Below are 20,664 nucleotides of genomic sequence, written 5' to 3'. Positions count from 1 at the left end.
AGAATGAGAAATCTCAGTGTAAATTACAAAATTCAAAAAGGCTGGATCCTTCCCCTGGCTGAAAGGTCTAGCATCAGTGATTAGTCACAGAATAGGGGATAAGGCAAGTGCAGAGAAATTCCTTTATGCAAACAGTGATAAATTCACTACCCTAGAAGAATGTGGAGGCTCAGCTGCTGTTGAATTTGTCCCAAAAAGATCAAAAGATTTCAGAATATAAAAAGAATTAAAGAAAATAGGGAGAAATGGTGTAGGACCAACAAGGATCTAAATGAATGGCAGATAATTGCTGTGGATAGATGGCCTGCTCTTGTTCTGGTTTTAAACATTCTCAAGTGGTCCTCTCATACCCTCTTTAGTAAGTACACTCAATTATTATTCGAAAGCCTCCTGTTCACATATAGAAACATAGAAACATAGAAAATAGGTGCAGGAGTAGGCCATTCGGCCCTTCGAGCCTGCACCGCCATTTATTATGATCATGGCTGATCATCCAACTCAGAACCCCGCCCCAGCCTTCCCTCCATACCCCCTGATCCCCATAGCCACAAGGGCCATATCTAACTCCTTCTTAAATATAGCCAATGTACTGGCCTCAACTGCTTCCTGCGGCAGAGAATTCCACAGATTCACCACTCTCTGAGTGAAGAAGTTTTTCCTAATCTCGGTCCTAAAAGGCTTCCCCTTTATCCTCAAACTGTGACCCCTTGTTCTGGACTTCCCCAACATCGGGAACAATCTTCCTGCATCTAGCCTGTCCAATCCCTTTAGGATTTTATACGTTTCAATCAGATCCCCCCTCAATCTTCTAAATTCCAACGAGTACAAGCCCAGTTCATCCAGTCTTTCTTCATATGAAAGTCCTGCCATCCCAGGAATCAATCTGGTGAACCTTCTTTGTACTCCCTCTATGGCAAGGATGTCTTTCCTCAGATTAGGGGACCAAAACTGCACACAATACTCCAGATGTTTTTAAATTCTTATTTGTCAACTATAGCTAAAGTTATTACTTTGTTCTTGCTAGTTTATTATTTTTTAGAGAAAAATAACTCCTGCAACACTAGTAATCATTTCATTCAATGTTCATTATCCTTTCTTGCTTTATTTTGTTATATAGCTTTGTCAATCTAATTTAAAACAGGTTCATTACCAAGGGAGAAAATATAAACAATGGGATCCTCCAATAAGTCTAACCTGAATGTGAATACACACCTCAATGTATTATAAATCATACCTGCTTTTGCTGGTAAAAATAGGACAATGTAGGGAATCTTCCTTTGCTCCTGAACTTGGAACTTCCAACTATAACAGGCTTGGTGACACTTTTGGGAACATACAGGTCTGTTGGGTATGTGTCACAAATCTATTGATGGGAAAACAAAGGCAATCATGAAACAAATTTTTTAAAAAAAATAACATTCAAGTTACTTTATAGTTTTGCCAACAATGGCTTTATGGTATAACATAAACATTAATTTGATGAGCAAATTGTAATAAACTAGAAAGAATGCTACTTCAGAGCAATTTTTAAATAATTCATTTTCGTCACACATTGCTATGCAAGCAATCGGGAAGGCAAACATTATTATGGAAGGATTGTGAGCATAGAAGTAAAGATGTTTTGTTGTATTTACATTAGACACTAAATCTCCATCAGAATAAGGCATCTGTTAGTCTTGCGAGACCATGGATCTGCGCCTGGAAAGTCTTCACTCTCCAGGGCACAGGCCTGGGCAAAGTTGTATGGAAGTTGCCCATGCTGCAAGTCTCCCCTCTCCACGACACCGATGTTGTCTAAGGGAAGGGCATTAGGACCCATACAGCTTGGCACCAGTGTTGTCGCAGAGCAATGTGTGATTAAGTGCCTTGCTCAAGGACACAACACGTTCCCTCAGCTGGGGCTCGAACTCACGACCTTCAGGTAGCTAGTCCAATGCCTTAACCACACATCAGAATATTGGGCATACTTTTGATTTCCTTACCCTAAAAATATGTGTATGCAGTGAGGGAAGATAGTAAAGATTCATGAACTGATTCTAAGAATGTTTGGTTTGCCATACCAGGAGAAATTTAACAGACTAAGCCCATATTCTCTAGAGCAGGGGTTCCCAATCTTTTTCATGCCACGGACCCCTACCATTAATCAACAGGTCCATGGATCCCAGGTTGGGAACCCCTACTCTAGAGTTTAGTAAAATGAAACATCTCATTGAATCTTATAAAATTGTTCTAGGGCTTCACAGGCAGCAAACACAGAAGACAATTCCCCTGCCCAAGTTGTCTAGAACCAGGGATCACTGTATCAATTTCTACAGACTGAGTAGTGAATCTTTGGAATCCTCTATCCAGAAGACTGTGGAGGTTCAGGCATTAAGTTTATTCGAAATAGAGATAGATTTCTGGATATAGGGAATCAAGAGAAATGATGATGGTGAAAGACAATGGCTAAAATTCCTGTTCCTATTCAAAGTTCTTATTAACACATGACTAAATATTCTTATTTAATAATTATTTTAAACTTTCAGTTCCCCTTTACCTTGTAACTCCGGTTTACATCTGTTAACTGCCAGATATCATTTGGAATCCCCATACGACGATATTCATCATTTAAGTTAATGACCTTCCAGCCTACTTCTCTTTCGTATTCAGTCTTCTTAGGATTGAACGAGAATGCATATAGGTCTTCATACCTTACTGAAATTGAAGAATATATTTAAATGCTTCAAGAACATTCTTGAAGATTTTTTGAAACAATGGGATTTTCTAACAAGCCTAACCTTAATTATCCTTCACAAAATAATGTTGAGCTAACTGCTGGGCTTCCATTTGGTAATAATTCCCATATTTAAACTCAAAGAAATAGCTATAGATATTCTTCCAAGCAACGGAGAAGAATTTACCATAAATTCCGGTGTATAAGCCGAGAATTTAGCCCTAAATTTTGGTCCTAAAATTAGGGGGTCGGCTTATACAGAGGGTGCCAATTTTGGAAAAACGAATACATGGAAGATAGGTCGCATTTATTGGTGGGTTTTTCAAATAAAATGGTGAAATAAGAGATGCTGCCTGGCCTGCTGCGTTCACCAGCAACTTTGATGTGTGTTGCAGGTCGTATTTATTGGCTGTTTTGAGTCAAAATTCGTTCCACTGTCGACGCATGAATTCTTTGAATGGTTTGTTTAAACTCACATCAGTGGCTGGAGCACGTACATCAAACCACCGGGGATGACTGCAATGTCCATATTTTCAGCTTTCAATGATGCTTTTGTCTCACCTGACAAGTGCGCTTTGAACACGACCCAGACAAGTGGCAACTTTTCATTCCTGAAACCTTCGGGACGTCGGCGCCACACTCCTTTAACCCACTTCAAGCAACCCGCTTCGTCCATCCAGCAGCGTTTTTGGATGTAAACAACACCTCGTGGGAATTTTCTGAGCAATCTTTGTTTTTTGGTCTCAATGCAAGATCACGTCTATTCATAAATCAGGCGCACCAACTTTGCATAGCTTTGAAATTTTCATTGACCTCCCGGTGTTTTTGGTCCCATTTCAATGCTTGAACTCGAATCATTTCTCTGGTAACAATGTATCCAGACGATCGCTGGTGATTCAGCCACTCTAAAACTTTTTCTTCCAGTTCTGGCCACTGGCACATTTTCCCAGTTTGCACATTTCGTCTTTGGCATTTCCTTCAGCGTGCCCTCTGCCTTTCTCCACTCTCTCACCTGTTTCTCATTTACACTAAACTTCTTAGCAGCTGCAGAATTATTCATTCCTTTAGCACAATCAACAACCTTCAGCTTGAAGCCAGCATCATATCGCATTCCTTTTAATCTTTTGTACATGGTGGTCGTAAACTCAATATTGAGTACACGTACTGATCCCGCCACCCCGTGTTATGTTTTAACAAGATTACAACGGGCGCTAAATGGTTTCACAGGGATTACATTCCAGAGGATTCTTTACCATTGGAGACCTAATCCAAAATTTCCCTCCCTAATTCGCTTATAACACCCTATAATGTGTAGGCCTGCTTTCTTAGCAGGTACTGGTTCACAAAATTTCCAGGTTCTGGATCTGGCAAAGCTGAGAACCGGCATGTGAGATCTTGATCTTTTCTGGTTAAATCAAAAACGTCTAAAAAAAAAAGAGGGTGGCTTATACAAAGGTAACATGAAAAAGTCACTTTTTTAACCTTGAAAATGGGTGGTCGGCTTATACTCTGGAATATACGGTATACTTGGAGGTCTGCTGCCTTCCTCTGTTTCAGTAGGAGTGATTGAGGGTTTGAGAAGAAGCCTTGACAGGATGCAGCAGTGCTTCTTTCAGTTGGTCTACTCAGCAGCCTTGCTGATCTGGGCGTGAGACTTAATGTTTAAGGTGACAGACTGGGTGTCTATCAGAGCCTGCTTTGACCTGCATGTTGTTGAGCTTCAAGAGTTGTTGGAGTTGCACCCATCCAGTATTCTATAACATTCTCAACATGACTTCCAGCTGAACAGAGCTGAACAAATTTAGTTGCTGGGAAAGATTGGAGGCTGATCTTGTTTTTGTTTGGATAACAAGAGTCTTGTCAGATAAAAGTCTGTAGAGGAAACATACCAGATGTTGGTTAGGACATAGTTGTTTAATTTTGAGGAGAGGCTGAGTTAGGTTTTCTTGGAATAGAGGAAGCCTAACCCAACCCAATACAGCAATACAAAATTTTGGGAGCTATCGATGGGCTGGATAGAAATAAACTTTCTTCCTTAACAGAAATATCTGATATCAATGGGCATAGGTTTAATGAGAGGAGATGGAAGGTTAAAGAGGATCTGAAGAAGGTTTCTTTCACCCAGAGGGTGGTTGTGGTTGCAATCTGGAACTCACTGCCTGAGAAGGTGATGAAGGCAAGTACTCCCACAACATTTAAAAAAATTATCTAGATGAACACTTGAAACACCAAGTCACAGAAGACTGTGGATCACGTACTGGGATTGGTACAAATGAATTCTTGAAGTTTGACATGGATCTGCTGGGCTTAAGTACCTCTTTTACTGCTGTATGTTTTCATCAAATGGAACCAAAATAGACAGAGAAAACCAGGATAAAACAATGACTAACTTTACAATGCTGTTTCAGATATAACTGGCGATGGTGCAAGTTCAGGCACAGAAGGGTAAGTTCTTATGTGCTCTTTGAGATGAGTGACTTTATAGATCTTCATTAAAATTCATGAGATAGGAAGATTTTCTCAGTGAACAGTGCATTTTTGAATTTAGAAACATGAATGACTGCAGTTCACTGAGTACCTATTCAGGCATGATCTTTTTTAGCTGGATCCCTTGTATTAACCTTATCCTTTTTTGGTTTGGACTTGCTTATTCAAAGCAGTCACTAAATTCAAATTACAAAATTATTATTCCAACCTATAAGGTTTATCACAATTAGCATACGAACCTTATATTGCGCAATGCCAAATTTAAAACTTAACACAACATATCCCCCAAATGGATATGTCTAATAAATAACAAGACTTATTTAACTTTAATAACTTTAAATGCTTTCCGAGTTTTAATTTTCAAACATTCATTCCTGAAAAATATCACAAAAATGTTGGAAATATTTTGCAGGTCAGGCAGTACTTATGAAGAGAGCAAAAAGAGTTACGTTTCAGGTCAATGACCTTATAGTTCTAATGAAAAGATATCAGCCCAAAGCATTAAGACAAAAGACACATTAATCCATCTTTCCACCCACTGATGCTACACGACGATGGCTATTTCATTTGCTTTCTCCTTTAATTCAAAGCTTTAGCATCTGAAGCAATTTGCTTTTGGGAAACATACATACCCGGTCGTGAGAGCTTAAGTAGAGAGTTGTAAATATCATGACAGTCCCTTTCTCTCGGAATGACGAAATAAATGACACGAAAATTCTTACACCGAATTGCCAGCGGGCACCCAACTGTTGTCAGAGGGAGTTTCTCCACTACAGCAATGTGATGATGCATTATCTGAAGAATAGAAATGAAAAGTAGAAATAAGAACACAAGAGAAGAGAAGCAGTGGTATGCCATCTGGCCCTTCAAGCCCTTCCCAATGCTTAGTATGTTCATGATTGACCTATGCTGGCCTTAACCCTTCTTCTGTGCCCCTCTATTCCTAAATTTATCAAGTATTTACCTGGTTCCACTTTAGAAACTTTGAACAATCCAGTTTCCTCCACCTCCCAAGATTGAGAGTTCCAAAGTTACCATCCCCAGCAAGAAGAAATTTCTACGCACCACTCTTTTAAGTAACTGCTCCTTATCTGTATTATGTCTCTTGTTCACGATTCCCTTGCATACTCTGTTCCTGAGAGCTATTCATGAAGGAGTGGGAGAAGAGCACAAGACTGGGAAAGACGTGGGAATGGTGGGAGCAGTGCTAGTTGAAATAATAGCAGTAGTGACCGTGAAAGGGGACAATGAGCAAAGGGGTTGGCCTCCAGGATTGTATCAAAGTCAGCAACTGCCGGTGGGTTGGAAAATTGTGAACACGGCAGACTGCCTGCAGGGGTTTTGGTAGAAGGTCAAGGCAGTTAATGGCACTTGTTCCAGGAATGGATTAAGCACCAGGATAGTCTATTCCCCCAGCCTGGATCTGCAAGTGACCAATGCAACCTCATTCTATAAATGTCACCCATTCACTCTGCAGTCCTGGATGATGGCCAAGGAGCCACGAGATATAATATAACATTTTTGGAAGCTTTAATAAAGTTTGCTCTTGTTCCTCCCAAAAACAAAGCTGCAGACTTGTGTCAATTACCATTACACTATTTACAAAAAGTCGAGGCAAGATTGCAAATTGGATCCAAAATTAGCTTTGCGACAGAAAGCAGAGGATAATGGAGGAGTATTGTTTCGTGATTAGAAGCCTATGACCAGTAACGGCTCACAGGTATCAGTTCGAGGATCCTTACAAAGTCATACATATTATTGATTTAGTTATAAATGATTATTAAGCACACAGATGTCGTGAAAGTAATGAGGCAAGCTTTAGGTTACAGAAAGATATTGATCGGTTGATCAAATATGCAAGCAATGGCAAATAGTACATATCCTGACAAATTCAAGATAATGCAAAATGGGGAGGACTAATAAGGGAAAGACATACACAACGAATTGTGGGCCCCGAGAGCGTATTGAGAAACTTCATCCTACAGGCCGAAGAAGCTTGTGAAAGTGGCAGCATAGATCACATGGTGAAGACATTGTACTGCATATAATGGAGGTTAAGAGTCAGCTTTATAAAACATTGGTTAGGGCAATGGAGTACTGCATGCTCTTCCGGTTATCACACTATAGTAAGGATATGGTTGCACTGGAGAAGGTGCAGATAAGATTTACAAGGATGTTGCCTGAGATGGGGTATTTCATTTATGAAGACAGACCACATATATTGGATTTGTTTTTCTTAAGAGTGGAACAGACCAATAGAGGACTTGTTGGGTTACAAAAATCATAGGGAACATAGATATAGTGGGAAACATCCCAATTATCAAAAACTAAGAAGAGGGTGGGGAGAAGATGTTTAGAAGTGACTCAAGGAAGAATTGTGTCATTCCGAGGATGGTTGCAATCTGAAAGCATTGCTGCCCAGAACATTTAAGGAGCATCAGGACAGGGCATGAAAGGTTACAAACCAAGAAAAAGAGATTAATATTGATGGGTACTTGAGAGCCGACATGAACACTGTGGACCAAAGGCCTTGTTTCTGTGCCATAACTCTGATTCAGTGAAACAGTCTATTGCATGGCACCCTAAAGGAGGGAGTGAAAAATTACGCAATGACAGACACATTGTTCAAAGAAAATTGTCTAAAAATATTTTTTTTTACAATACTGTGTTTACGCAAAATGTATTTCATCAGCTTACACTAACAAAAAGTGAAAAAATGTAGACTTATCATGTCACTTTGTACATATCTTCTACTTTACTCCACTGTTGCAATTTTCCTTAAAGTTTTAAAAAATTAGAAATTTTCTGACAAAAGTTAAAAACATCAAGCATATGCACATTTTAAGAACCATACCCAAATTTCCTTTGGATTGACTGTAGTTGACTCTCTATAAATTAAATGGCTTGCAGTCAGATACAAAGTTCCAATAACTGACTTATTACTTCCAAAGCGATCCAATAACTTCACCTGTTCCACCTAAAAAAAAATGCAAGAAAAAAAAATCTGACAAATAAAAGCAGTAATAGGTGAAGAATAAAAGGCATTGAATTCGTTGCATCTTTCTGGACACAGTATTTTATAGCCAATTAAACTATCATTAGGTAAAGTCACTGTTACAATGCTCTGCTGCAGGATAACGTAATGGACTTCAGAGATGTGAATACTTCTAACTTACAATGCAGACAAAAACACAATTACTCAATTAACAGGAGTGGCACCACTGGTATAATAGGGCAACTGAATGTTCTCAACAGCTTTTTCTAGAAGTGGCAACATTACAGTATGTAAATTTATATGCAAGGGGAAAAACAAGAATAAAAACTTTTGCTAGGTTGTAGCAGCAAGAAATGATGGAGCGTCAAGAATAGCCGCAGTTGAACGAGACTACACCAAGACTATGCACAAGCAATCCAGCCGGTCCCACTTCTCCCCCAGAGTTGTAGCAGCCAGGGTGGAAATCAGGATTGCTGCCATGAAATAAGGGAAGCCACGTATTCCAGGTGTGAGGAGTGACCTTTTGCTATTCATCACTGAGATTATTTTAAAATATCTAGTTCACTCCCATATTATGCAAAAAATATATTTTATTCAAATCACAATTGGTGCATTTGTTGTGAAATCCTTTTTAAGATTATTAGATCCACTGACATCCCAATAATTCCTATGCTGTGAACTAACTATAGACAACTCTGCCTACAGCCTGTAATGCCAGTTCCCCTTGCTCAAGCATTTTCTGCCTCTAACCTGCTAATATTAAAAAAAACAATGGTGCTAGGGTAGGGGTAACTTGGCAAAAGGAATCTAATTACAGCATAATCCTATATAACATAGATGCTCAGTCAGTGATTATTTCTATGTATTAATTGACAACTATGTTAAAAAATTAGCCCTTTGCACCCTCTTCATCAAATGTTTGGACAATCAGAAGACCGCCTGAGCCCAAGCCCAAATACCATCTATAAATTTGCTGCTGATACAACCTTTGTTGGTAGAATCTCAGATGGAGATGAAAGGGTGTACAGGCGTAAGATATACCAGCTACTTGAGTGGTGACACAGCAACAACCCTGCCCTCAATGTCAGTAAGACCAAAAAAGCTGATTGTGGACTTCAGAGAAGGTAGGATGAGGGAAGACAAACCAATCCTCATAAGTGGATCAGAAGTGGAGAAAGAGCAAACAATTTCAAGTTCCTGGGTGTCAAGATCTCTGAGGATCTAACCTGGTCCCAACATATCGATGCAGCTATAAAAAAGGCAAGTCAGCGGCTATATTTCATCAAGAGTTTGAGGAGATTTAGTTTGTCACCTAAAACACTTGGAAACTTCTACAGATGTACCATGGAGAGCATTCTGACAGGCTGCATCACTGTCTGGTGTGGGGGGGGGGGTGGCTACTGCACAAGATTGAAAGCAGCAACGAAAAGTTGTAAAATTAGACAGCTCCACTTTTAATTTTGATTATTTAATATACATATATACTGACTGTAATTGATTTATTTTTCTCTATATTTATCATGTATTGTGTTGTACTGCTGTCGCTAAGTTAACAAACTTCACAACATATGCTGGTGTTATTACACCTGATTCTGATAACGGCTCAAGGAGAGAATGATGCCCTTCAACAAGTTCTCAAATATGCCTAGTTCTACAGCCGTAGATATCCTCATTGTGCAGTGACCTCATAAAAAGGCTTGGTTCTTGATCACTGCTGCAAATCAGTGAATAAACATGATTTTCCTACATCACTATGAACACGATCTATAGCCACATTAGACTGATACTGCTGCCTTTTAGAAATCTAAAAGCAGTTTGTGCACTTCCAGTGCCAGGAATTTAATTTCGTTTTAATTTAATTTAATATCGTTTACAAACAAGAATATTGGTTTCTTTCCCAGCAAGTACTTTCTTTTTATAAAAAGGCAGGCTCATGACTATTGACTCTAATAAGGCTCTAAAGAGATTTATAGAAAAAAAATGTGGAATTAAAAGGTCTGTGACAGGTATGGAAGGCAATGTTCAAATTGCCTTTATGCACTCTGCTCATTTCATAACAGAACTAAACAGCTATTTGGAAGCAATTAACATATCAAATCTAACTAATAAATTACTGAGACCACTGAATTAAGCACAAAAATCTCGCCTTTTAGCAATTAATCAAAAGTGGAGTTAAAATGCCTGCGTCAATTTTCTTGCGACACGTTCTCAATATAAGTAGAATTGACCTGTCAAATCTAACTTCGATTTAACAAATAATAAAAGCTTAAGATATTTTAATAGGAGAATTGGAGCAGAATAAAAAAAATAGCTTCTCCCTTCTAAGAAGCAACGCAATTCTCATTGCGAAAATCCGGCTAGCCACACAAACCACCTGATTTCTGGTTTCTAAACGCTCCACTTTCCAATCTGGTAAAGATAACTTGAGCGACGCCTCGTTTTTGTGGAGTTTGTCACAGACCGATTAATAAATGTATGCCTAAAAATTCTTTATCTAGAATTACCCAGAGTGAAGGAACAGCCAGCGGTCTGGATGTAGTTTAGCATTTGACATAGCGAACCTGATAACCTCGAATCACGAAGTTGTAAGAACATGAAAGGTATTTATACTGAAGGATGTTTTACTTAAATGCTTCGCCCATCTAGGCACACATTTATAGCAGGTAGTTCTAGTACCGACCTAATTACCGATGCCTTGAGATTCAGCGGCTCTGCTAAGGCCCGAAATAACCATTAAATGAGAAAACAAATCCACACCAAAAAAAGTTTAGATTGATAACACCGACCTTCGGAGTTCTAATATGCTCCATATTCACTGAGGGAAATTACACACAACGAGGAAACGGATGTTATTTTCAATCCAACCTTCCCTGCACAAGGAACTGATAAGCCACCACTCCCACTGCACTGTCCCCACCTCCCAGAGCCGGAACTTCCCGCCTTCGCTTCCGGCTTCCTGCTGGCAGCCCCGGTTGTTCATACAGCGCCTCCTGTCCCGGAGGACCTTTCAGTTCCGACCCCATAAACTGAGGCTCCATCACTATGGAGACAGCGAGCAGGTTGGACAGCCACCTCAAGTCTACCTTCTTTCCCGTACTGATTCTGCGGTGGGGAAACAATCTTAAAATATTTTAGCAATTGTATTCAATTACTGAGCGGGTTTTTAAGCTACAAGTACGTGGTGAACACGATCTCACTAATTACAATTTTAGATAAGTGCGAATCATTGCACTTAACATAAAAATTGGATGATATAATAAAGAAATTGTTAGAATTCTTTAAAGTATATGAAAAGAAATTTATAGATACCACCAATCTTAGTATGTGAGGTTTCATATATTTTTTCCATATGACATAAAAGTTCAAAGCAAATTTATTATCGGGGATGTATATGTTACCTCGAGATCCATTTTCTTGCAAGTATTTACAGGGGAAAAGAAATACAACAGAATCCACAAAAACCTATACATAAGCAGACAAAAGACTGACAACCTATGTGAAAAAGACAAACTGTGCAAATAAAATTAATACTGAGCACGTGAGTTGTAAAGAGTCTTGACAGTGAGTCTGAAGGTCATAGAATCAGTTCAGTGTGTTGGTGATTGAAATTATTCACATCAGTTCAGGAGCCTGATGGTTGTAGGGTAATAACTGTTACTGAACCTGGTGATGGGGGCTCCAAGGCCACATACCTCCTGCCTGATGGTGGTAGTGAGAAGAGGGCATTACCTGCATGGTGATGGTCTTTGATGATGAATGCTGTTTTTTCATGGAAGTTCATCATTTAAACGTATTCAATAGTGGGCAGGGTTTTGCCTGTGATAGCTTAGGCAATGTCCACCACTTTCTATATAAATTCTATAAAAATTTGTCAAGATTTTGGGTGACATCTACACAAACTTGTAAGAAAGTAGAGGCACCCAGCACAATAAAATGAAGCCCTAGTGGCATTGATAAGGAATGATTTCCTCGGTTTAGAGGATTAAATATTAGAAAAAATGGGAAAATAAACTTTTAATCTTATGAAACAACCATAGAGATAACATTTATACCAAATGGTAGATAAAAATAAATCCCAATGAGAACCACACTTAAATTTTAAGATGGTACTTGGCTATGAGACCATAAGTCCAAAGTAATGTAAAACATATTCTGGATAATGACATTAAATTCTTAACCCAAAAATGATTAAAACTACAGATGAATTTCTTGACGAAGGGTCCCGGCCTGAAACGTCGACTGTACCTCTTCCTAGAGATGCTGCCTGGCCTGCTGCGTTCACCAGCAACTTTGATATGTGTTAGATGAATTTCTTGCTAGAATAATAGAAGTAAAACCCCATACACCATTGAAAAAAAATCAATACTGTTAAGCAGGAAGTTGTATGCATTCTAGATTCTTATTCTAATCCATAATTGCGTTGCCATAAAAGTAACACACTAATGCAAAATTTTGTTAGAGGTAGAAAGTCAGTGTGGAAATTGCAGACTTGTTTTGTTGCTTATTATAATTTATTTTTGTTGCTTCCTTTCCTCTAAAGGTTATACTTACTGTTGAGAGAAAACTTAGGTATGCAAACATCATGTTCTCATCAAATTAATTAAAATAATGGTTTAACTTTAATTAAGTTTTATAACATTGTGGACTATTTATGTCAATTCACAAACTTGAGAACAGTCAATCTTACAGTCAAACTACACCCCTCACAGTGTGGATATAGAAAGCTATGCACTAAGTTAAATACCTTCTGGAAAATCACCCGAGATGGAATGTTTCTTCAGGGTTTTTATTGAGATCGTACTTGTGAAAAGGTATTGCTGTTTCAAGGGCAAATAAAGAGTGAATGGAGATGGATGGCATTCCACTGTGTGCTTCAAGTTGAAATCCAGATTAGTCCACATGGGAAATAATATAAAAACAGCTTATATATAGGAAGTAGTGCTCATGCAAAACCAACTGCAGAGAAAATAAATTGCACCTCCAGAGACCAGAACACTCCTTGAGTGGCATTCATAGGATGTCAAACTTGACTACTGAAACTAAATGTCAAATGATCATCATTAAGTCATTGGCAAAAGAAGGATAGTCTCAGAGGCTAGTCTTGAAAGCAGGCTTACTACACTATCTTTAACTGTTCTCACTTTGAAAATGTGATCCTTGATGACAAACTTGCTCAAGGCAATGTCTAATTCAGGGGTTCCCAACCCCTCGTTTAATGGTAGCGATCTATGGCGTGAGAAAGGTTGGGAACCCCTGACCCTAATGAGGAGAGGTGAGATCTGGTTTCTGAGTAAGCTTTACCATGTCCAGGAAGAATCCAACTTCACTATGTCCAACAGCATCTGTTGCCTTCAGATACCTCTATGCTTCAGTCCTAAATTCCTTTTCTCCCTTGATAGTTGTCCTCGTAAGGCCATAGGTTACCACTGCTGGCAAGAGACAGTTACCAAATATATGAACTCTCATGCAGTACTCCAGAATCTCATTGCCCAGTTGATAGTCATGAAACTACAAGAATCTGAGGTAGTTTTGATGATTGTCTTCACTAGAAAGCTATGGGACATCTGTTCAGTGTCCACCATCACTGCAAAGGTCTCAGTTCTGAAGGACATGAGGACCCTGAGCAGACTGTTGTTGAGGTCTGGACGCTGAAAGAGCACATTGTTCAGTGAACTGCACACTTGAATCAAAAACAATTCGTATTTGTGCAGGTTTCTGAGGGTGGTTATACACTGAAGTTGGGCAAATACCAATTTTCTTTGTTGGGATCTGGTAGAGGCGCTAACTCAGCATGATTACTCCTGAAAAGTGTCTCCATGAACTCTACATAATAATCTTTTTTTTCTGATGTCCTTTTCAATAAGCTTCTGAGGGAAATGAGTTGACTAAGGGCCTGTCCTCTGTTATTTGGTAGGAGTTGTCATGGAGAGTGTAAAGTAAGTGGAGCTACCCAATTGTTTGACTCTTCTTTGCTAAACTGTTAGTTCACGATTCAAAGGAAGACCTCTTCTTCTATGGACGGTGCCAGTTTATAATCATCTTCTGTGTGACAGAAGATCAGCTTGCCTAAGTCTGGTTGAGCAGAGTTATGTATGTCAGTGTGCTTGGTTTGCTTACCTACAATCTTCTCTTTCACGTAGATTCTGTTCCCACAGGGTCTGAAACGGCTTGGGCACCCATTCTCTAGGACATTCGTCTTAAACTTGCTGACATTGTGCTGAGGAGCACCATTGAGGCAGACTTCATCCATTATGACCCAACCCAGGTTGAGTCATTGGGCATAAGGTGTGTCGTGCCAACCATTGCGCTGTTCATATATCTTATGTGTACGATGATGTCTCTGCCAACCCACAGGAGAACCTCAGCAGAAGAGTCAAGCGGGGGAACCTTATCTGCTATTTCCTTAGGATGTGAGCAATCGCATGCAGCTTCAGGAGTTGAGATTTCATCCCTGTTGTTGGAAATATGGTTGCACTTAATGAGGGTTGGCAAGGGGAGGAGACTGCCCCTCCTATTAACTCCACAACAAATCCGTTGGATTTTCTTCTGGCAATTTCTGATGTTCCAGAACATGTCTTTAGCGTGTCCAGGAAACAGAATCCTGAATACTGAATGTGTCCAAGAATGTTGACTTTGCCAATTACATAGTTCTCTGATCATCCAATATCACACATCCCTCTATTTCTTGATCAAGATGTCCTTTCGGGTAGATGCTGGCTAGCACGATTTGCACGATTTTAGAGCACAATTTTCCTTGGAAGCCTTTCCTGCATGCCTCTGTGCATGAGGAAGTAGCCATGTCTGATGAATGCTCAGCTGGCTCCCTGCTATGCTCTGCTGTAGGTTTACTGGAATTAGTTGTAGACTGAGATGGTGGCTCTGTATGAAGTACTGATGTGTGCTGGTCACTATTGCACTCAATGCAGTGAATGATAGCTCTTCAATCTTTTGCTTGGTGTGCTGTTAAAGTACAACATTTGAAACATATTAAGTGTTCTTTTAGAAAATGTCTCTGGTCTGCAAGAAGTTTTTCTCTGAATCCTCTGCATTTCCTTGAAGGGTGAGGTTTCTTATGGACAGGGCATTGTTTATCATGGCTCATGACAGAGTTTTCTACTTCAGTTTCATTGACTGTGATAGGCATTTTGTTGTTTGCTTTTGTTGGAGACCTCCCAGAAGCTGAGGGCATAAAACCGGGGTCATTTTGCATTTCTGCATGGTGGCAGACAAATTCCATAAAGAATGAAAATAACAATTAGTAGGCATGATGCTTCATTTTATGCCTAGGGCCTTTGGTTATCCCCTGTTCTTACATGTTGTTTGGCAGTTTCTCCACTATAGGGTTTATCCCACTGCTGTGTCCAAGAAACTCAGTTCTGCTAGGTAACCCTAGTTTTTTTTTTTGGTTTGTAGTTCCGACAACATATCTGCAAGGTCCAGTAGCTTCTGCAGTTCTTTGTGCGAGAGCTTTGGAAAGATTGAGTCTGCTGAAGAGATTCCTTGATTGCCTCTGGAGAGCCATAGCGTTTGTCTAGCCTCTTCCACAACATTTGTAACCCTGTTGCTGGATCATTAATATGAACTGCCCTAAGCCTTGCTGCGTGTTGCAGTGACTCCCCACTAAGTCACTTATAGAGAAGGTTTGTGACTTACTCCTTCAACTGCATTGTGAAAACTTGATTTCCAGGTCAGGTAACTGGCAGACTGGTTGTCAAACACTTTTAGTCCTGTTGTGACTAGGTCTCGACGAGTCAAATACCAAGCTAAATCTAATGCATCTGCACTCCTGAAGGAGGCATTGCAGAGGCTAGTTTGCCAAACATGTGTCCTGGGATGGATGGAAGTCCAGCCTGTGCAGATGGGGTTGGTATTGGTAGCAACTCTTGACTGAGGTTTTTGCTGTAATGAAACTGCAGAAGGGGTGTTGTGGGTCTTTGATGCCTATAGACCTTGACTGTCAATACCTGGACTATCTGAAGTCACGTTGGTTGTGTGGTGTGGACGGCTTCTCCCTGCAGAGCAAGAGTACTGTCTTTTTCCTAGCCAAAGTACGTTTGGACATATTCTTTAGTAAGCTGCATTGGCTGTTGTGATGGCAAAATGTGATTGATTCTGGTTGTAGACTTGCCACTGTATAAGTCCGCTGCTGTTCCATATACCTTTGCCTCTGCTAAGGCAGCTTTACACTCTTCCTTGAGTACACTTAGAGTAGCATTTACACACATTCTCTCCATGTCAACGTGAGCTCTCTCCATGTCTCTGAGAGCTTTCTCTGTATGCATCTCAACTTCTCGTTTCGCATAAGCTGCTCTCATTCTTGGGGCTTCAGCTCCTGTGTGGATTCATGCTGCAGCTATGCTAATCACAGATTTGTTCAAGCATAGTGAAAACATGATTGATGCATCACATTCTGACCTCACTTCCAGGTTTCAGCAATCGACATTGCTCGGATCAGAAACTGACATTGTCATGTTAAGATGTGTCTCTAGTCTGCAGACAATGCCTTTGAAGATGATTTACCTTTTCACTCTGTTGCCCTCGCAATGCAGTAATACAAAGCAATGGAGTTAAATACCTTATCAAAAATCACCTGAGATGGAAGCTTCCTTCAGGGTTTTTAGCGAGATCTTACTTGTGAAAATATATTGCGGTTTCAGGGGCAAATAAAGAGTGGATGAAGATAGATGTCTTTCCACTGTGTGCTTCAAGTTGAAATCCAAATTAATCCATACAGGACATAAAAAAACAGCTTATATATAGGAAGTGATGTTCATGTAAAACAAACTGTATAGAAAATAAACTGTACCTCCAGAGGTCACAACAGTGAAGAAAACAGAATTCTACATATCTCTGCTCTGTTCAGAATTTCCATAATGAAAATATGTATTTTAAATTTTTTTCACAATTGATTTGAGTCATGCAGAATGAACAGTGATGATTTTATGAAGGTTATTGTGATGAGAATCCATCACACACTTTGATGTGTAAATGAAGGGGAGGCTTTGGTGCATAGGGAGTACCCAATACTCACTGAGCTTCTTAGTTCATAGAAAGTAATTCTAGGACTAATCAGGATAAGCTGTGGTCAATGATACAGTTGATGGCAAGTGTTTCAACAATGATTGTGATGCTTTGGAAGGTTAGTAGAAAGTGGTTGTTTCATGATATGTAGGTTTATTAATTGGCACATACAGAATAAATATTACATCACTTCTCCAAGTCGTCTAGCCCATATCATTTCACTGTCAGAGGATGCATGGAGTTGAAACTAATTGTAATATAATATCAATAATAAATAATAAAACAACTGAAAAATATTGGGATATGGGTGCCAGGAACTTCATCATGAAGAAAGTTGGGTATGATTTCTACTAGTAGAGTTTGCATTTTATTATGTCCTTCAACATCAAAGCCTGTGAAAATATTGCATCTTTTCATATGTGAAGCAGGCTCTGATGAAAGCTGACACATGGACTTGATGGAACTAAACATATGTGAAATTATTGCTGAAGATATAAGAGACTGTAGATATCAGGAGGAACAAACAAGCTGTTAATGAAATTGACGAGCTCAATGTGAGAGCAGCATTTGTCAGGAAATGTAGATTAAGCTTGGCCCAAAAGTGGAGCAGTGGAGTCAATTTAGCAGTGAGCAATAACTTCAATAATGCACTGCAAAATAACAAGCTAAGGGGGCCACAAAACAAGAGAGAACAGATACTCAACAGGATGAGTCAACAAGGTAACTGAAGCCTAGGAGCAACTGGCTGAGGCCTGACAGGACCCCCCACCACCCTCCATGGCCAGCACCTTACTGCCCAGACCATCGGCATGAGTCCGATGGAACTCTGTGATCAGCGATGGATCCAAGATGTAATTGAGCATACCCAGGACCTCTCTTTCTGGCTGCGCCCTTCCCAGTTGACCAGGTACTGCACACCCCGTCTATGATGGTGTGAATCCATCGACTGGCAAACTGTGTACACTGGATCACCTTCCACCATCCTTGCTTCATAAGATGCAGGCTCAGGTAGGCTGTGTGGTCCATGGACAATGGGCTTGAGGCAGGACATGTGGAAACGGGCTGTGATCCTGAGAGACAATGGCAGCTGGGGCTGGTAAGTGGGTTGATGTTCTGGGTAATTCAAGTTCAAATTTAATTATCATTCAACCATACATGAATACCCATGAATACAAACAAACAAAACAGCATTAGTCTGGGCCAAGGTGCAAAATCACACTACCAACAGTCATACACAGCACAAAGCACATATTGTGAGAAATATATCAATAAAATAGATTTGCACAAAAGTATCATCTAAGACCTTGAGCCCATGAATGTTGCAGCAGTCTGTAGTCAAGCACAATACAACTTGTTTTCTAGTGAGTGAACACTGGGGGCAGCAGTGACTCCAACTTGGACTTTACACCACACCGCTTCTGGTGGAGTGTACCAACTCTGATGTCTCCTCCTGGGCAGTTGTGAACAGGCAACACTGCGGCTTGAGGCCTAGTCCTTGCTACCACTAAGGCTACACAGCTTCTCAGCCGTACATCAATAAACTAGTGAATCGGACTTGCAGCATTCCACATTAACAATGTCCAACAGGTCTTGCAATCACAAGAAAAGCAACTAAGACAATCACTCGTTGTTAGACTGCACACTGCTCCTCCAACACCTTTCTGATGCAGCCATGAGCATGATCTACACCAAGACCAGCTCCTTCAGTTTCTTCTACCAATGAGCAACTCGCTGATGGGGCAGACCTGCAGTACTCTAAGTTCTTAATGTCCAGCAGGGTCTTGCAATCATGAAAGAAACATTTAAAAAAGACAGTATCACCTTTAGTTGGCCCCATAGAAACCACTGTGACCAATCATGCTACCATCTTACCATGAAACAAGAACTTAAAGGGATCTTCTTAAAGGTCCCTTTAAAGAAATCTGAAAGGGACCAATGAACTGAGGTAAGAGTTTGAGGGACTTGGTGCATAGAGGCAGATCGGATGGACAGCCCGGCACAGTCTCTGGGCCAGAGTAGTCTGGCTAGGTGCCAATAGTGGTTAGCCTGGCGGCAGTAGGCACGGGTGGTAGCTAGGATGGCCCTCTGTGTCCTCTTCCAAGCATTCTGGCATCAGTGAACCAGGGCCCTGGCAGACAGGATCTCCACTGTTGACTCCTTTGTGGGGGACAACAGGAGTTGGTCGTCATGAAGCCCTTCAAAGGGTGACATACCGGTATCTGTGGTAGAGGATGTGTGTAGATTGTGCGACAGTTCAGCCAGATCAGATACTTCTTCAATGTGGTAGAGTTAAGAGTTGGCGAAGCAACGTAGAAACTTTTCCACTTGCTGACTGGCTCTTTCTAATTGACCACTGGTCTGTGGATGATATCCAGAGGACAAACTCACTGAGATGAGGAAGAGGGAGAAGCTGGCTCATTAGAAGCGGGAGAAGAATTGGGGGCCCCAGTCTGACACAATGTTCTTAGGGAAATCATGCGGGCAAACTGCATATTGCAGAACAAGGTCCATTGTCTCTGCCGGTGACAGAAGTTTGGTTAGGGCAGTGAAGTGGGTCACCTTGGAGAACCAGTCCACCACTGTCATGATCACTGTGGCCCCATTGGAAGGTGGCAAACCCCTGATGAAATCCATGGTAATGTGGGACAACGGGCTTGGGGTACTGGCAAAAGCCCAGGAAACCACTGGATGGAGGAATTGGGCTGTGCCCATTGAGGGCAGGCAGCAAAGAACTGATATCCATCTGTAATCATGGGGATCCACCAGAACCAGCGTTGCAGAAAATTGAGTGTCTGTCGAGTGCGTTAATGGCCAGGGCGGGGTGTGGAGAGGGCCCAATGGATAACGTTAATAATAAATTATAAAATAACAAGCCATGAGAGGCCACTGAGCAAGAGAGAACACATGCTTAACATGACAAGGTAACTGAAGACTATGAACAACTGGCTGAGGCTGGCTGGTTCGACGGTGAACAAGGGACTGTAGATGAGAGCTGGGTTTAAATAGGTTGCAGGTGATGAATTGGAAACAAGTGGCAGGTGACTCCAGTTAGCTGGGTTGATTGAGACTGGGAGGTGCCTGTCTGTGCTGGCCTGACAGCACCAATGCAATTGTCAGTCGAGCAGAGGAAAAGTTGGAGAGCAATACCAATATGATTTGGAATCTAGCCAATGAAAAGGCAGGCATAGTGGAAGGAGCCAAAAGACGAATTGTTGAGGGTTAACAACCCATGGACTCACTTTCAAGGACTCTACAACTCAGGTTCTCTATCTATCTATTTAGTATTTGCACAGTTTGGCTTCTTTTGCACGTTGGTTATCCATCTTTGTGTGTAGTTTTCATTGATTTTATTGTATTACTTTTTATCTACTGTGAATGCCCATGAGAAAATGAATTTATGGGTAGTATACAGTGACATGTACCTACTTTGAACTTTTTTCTCTGATGT

The 20,664-nt window shown here is 40.5% G+C and overlaps 1 protein-coding gene across 4 annotated transcripts in view; it reads right to left on the bottom strand.

Annotated features, from left to right (window-relative positions):
• mtmr6 (myotubularin related protein 6) overlaps positions 1 to 11,103 on the bottom strand; it is a 36,955-nt gene extending 25,852 nt beyond the window's left edge. For 2 of the 4 annotated variants that reach the window (XM_072263021.1, XM_072263023.1), the window contains exons 1-5: positions 10,982 to 11,103; positions 8,055 to 8,177; positions 5,833 to 5,995; positions 2,537 to 2,694; positions 1,235 to 1,363 (exon numbers count right to left, since the gene is read on the bottom strand). In XM_072263021.1, coding sequence (XP_072119122.1) covers positions 1,235 to 1,363; positions 2,537 to 2,694; positions 5,833 to 5,995; positions 8,055 to 8,177; positions 10,982 to 11,005 — 597 coding nt within the window. In that variant the 5' untranslated portion in view covers positions 11,006 to 11,103. The other 2 variants (XM_072263024.1, XM_072263022.1) reach the window with 2 other exon arrangements.
• Between the last annotated feature and the right edge of the window lie 9,561 nt (positions 11,104 to 20,664).

The sequence above is a fragment of the Mobula birostris genome, chromosome 7, assembly GCF_030028105.1.
Source record: "Mobula birostris isolate sMobBir1 chromosome 7, sMobBir1.hap1, whole genome shotgun sequence".
Classification (NCBI taxonomy): Eukaryota; Metazoa; Chordata; class Chondrichthyes; order Myliobatiformes; family Myliobatidae; genus Mobula; species Mobula birostris.
Note: the sequence above shows the minus strand (reverse complement) of the source record. Positions and strands in the feature narration are given on the sequence as shown.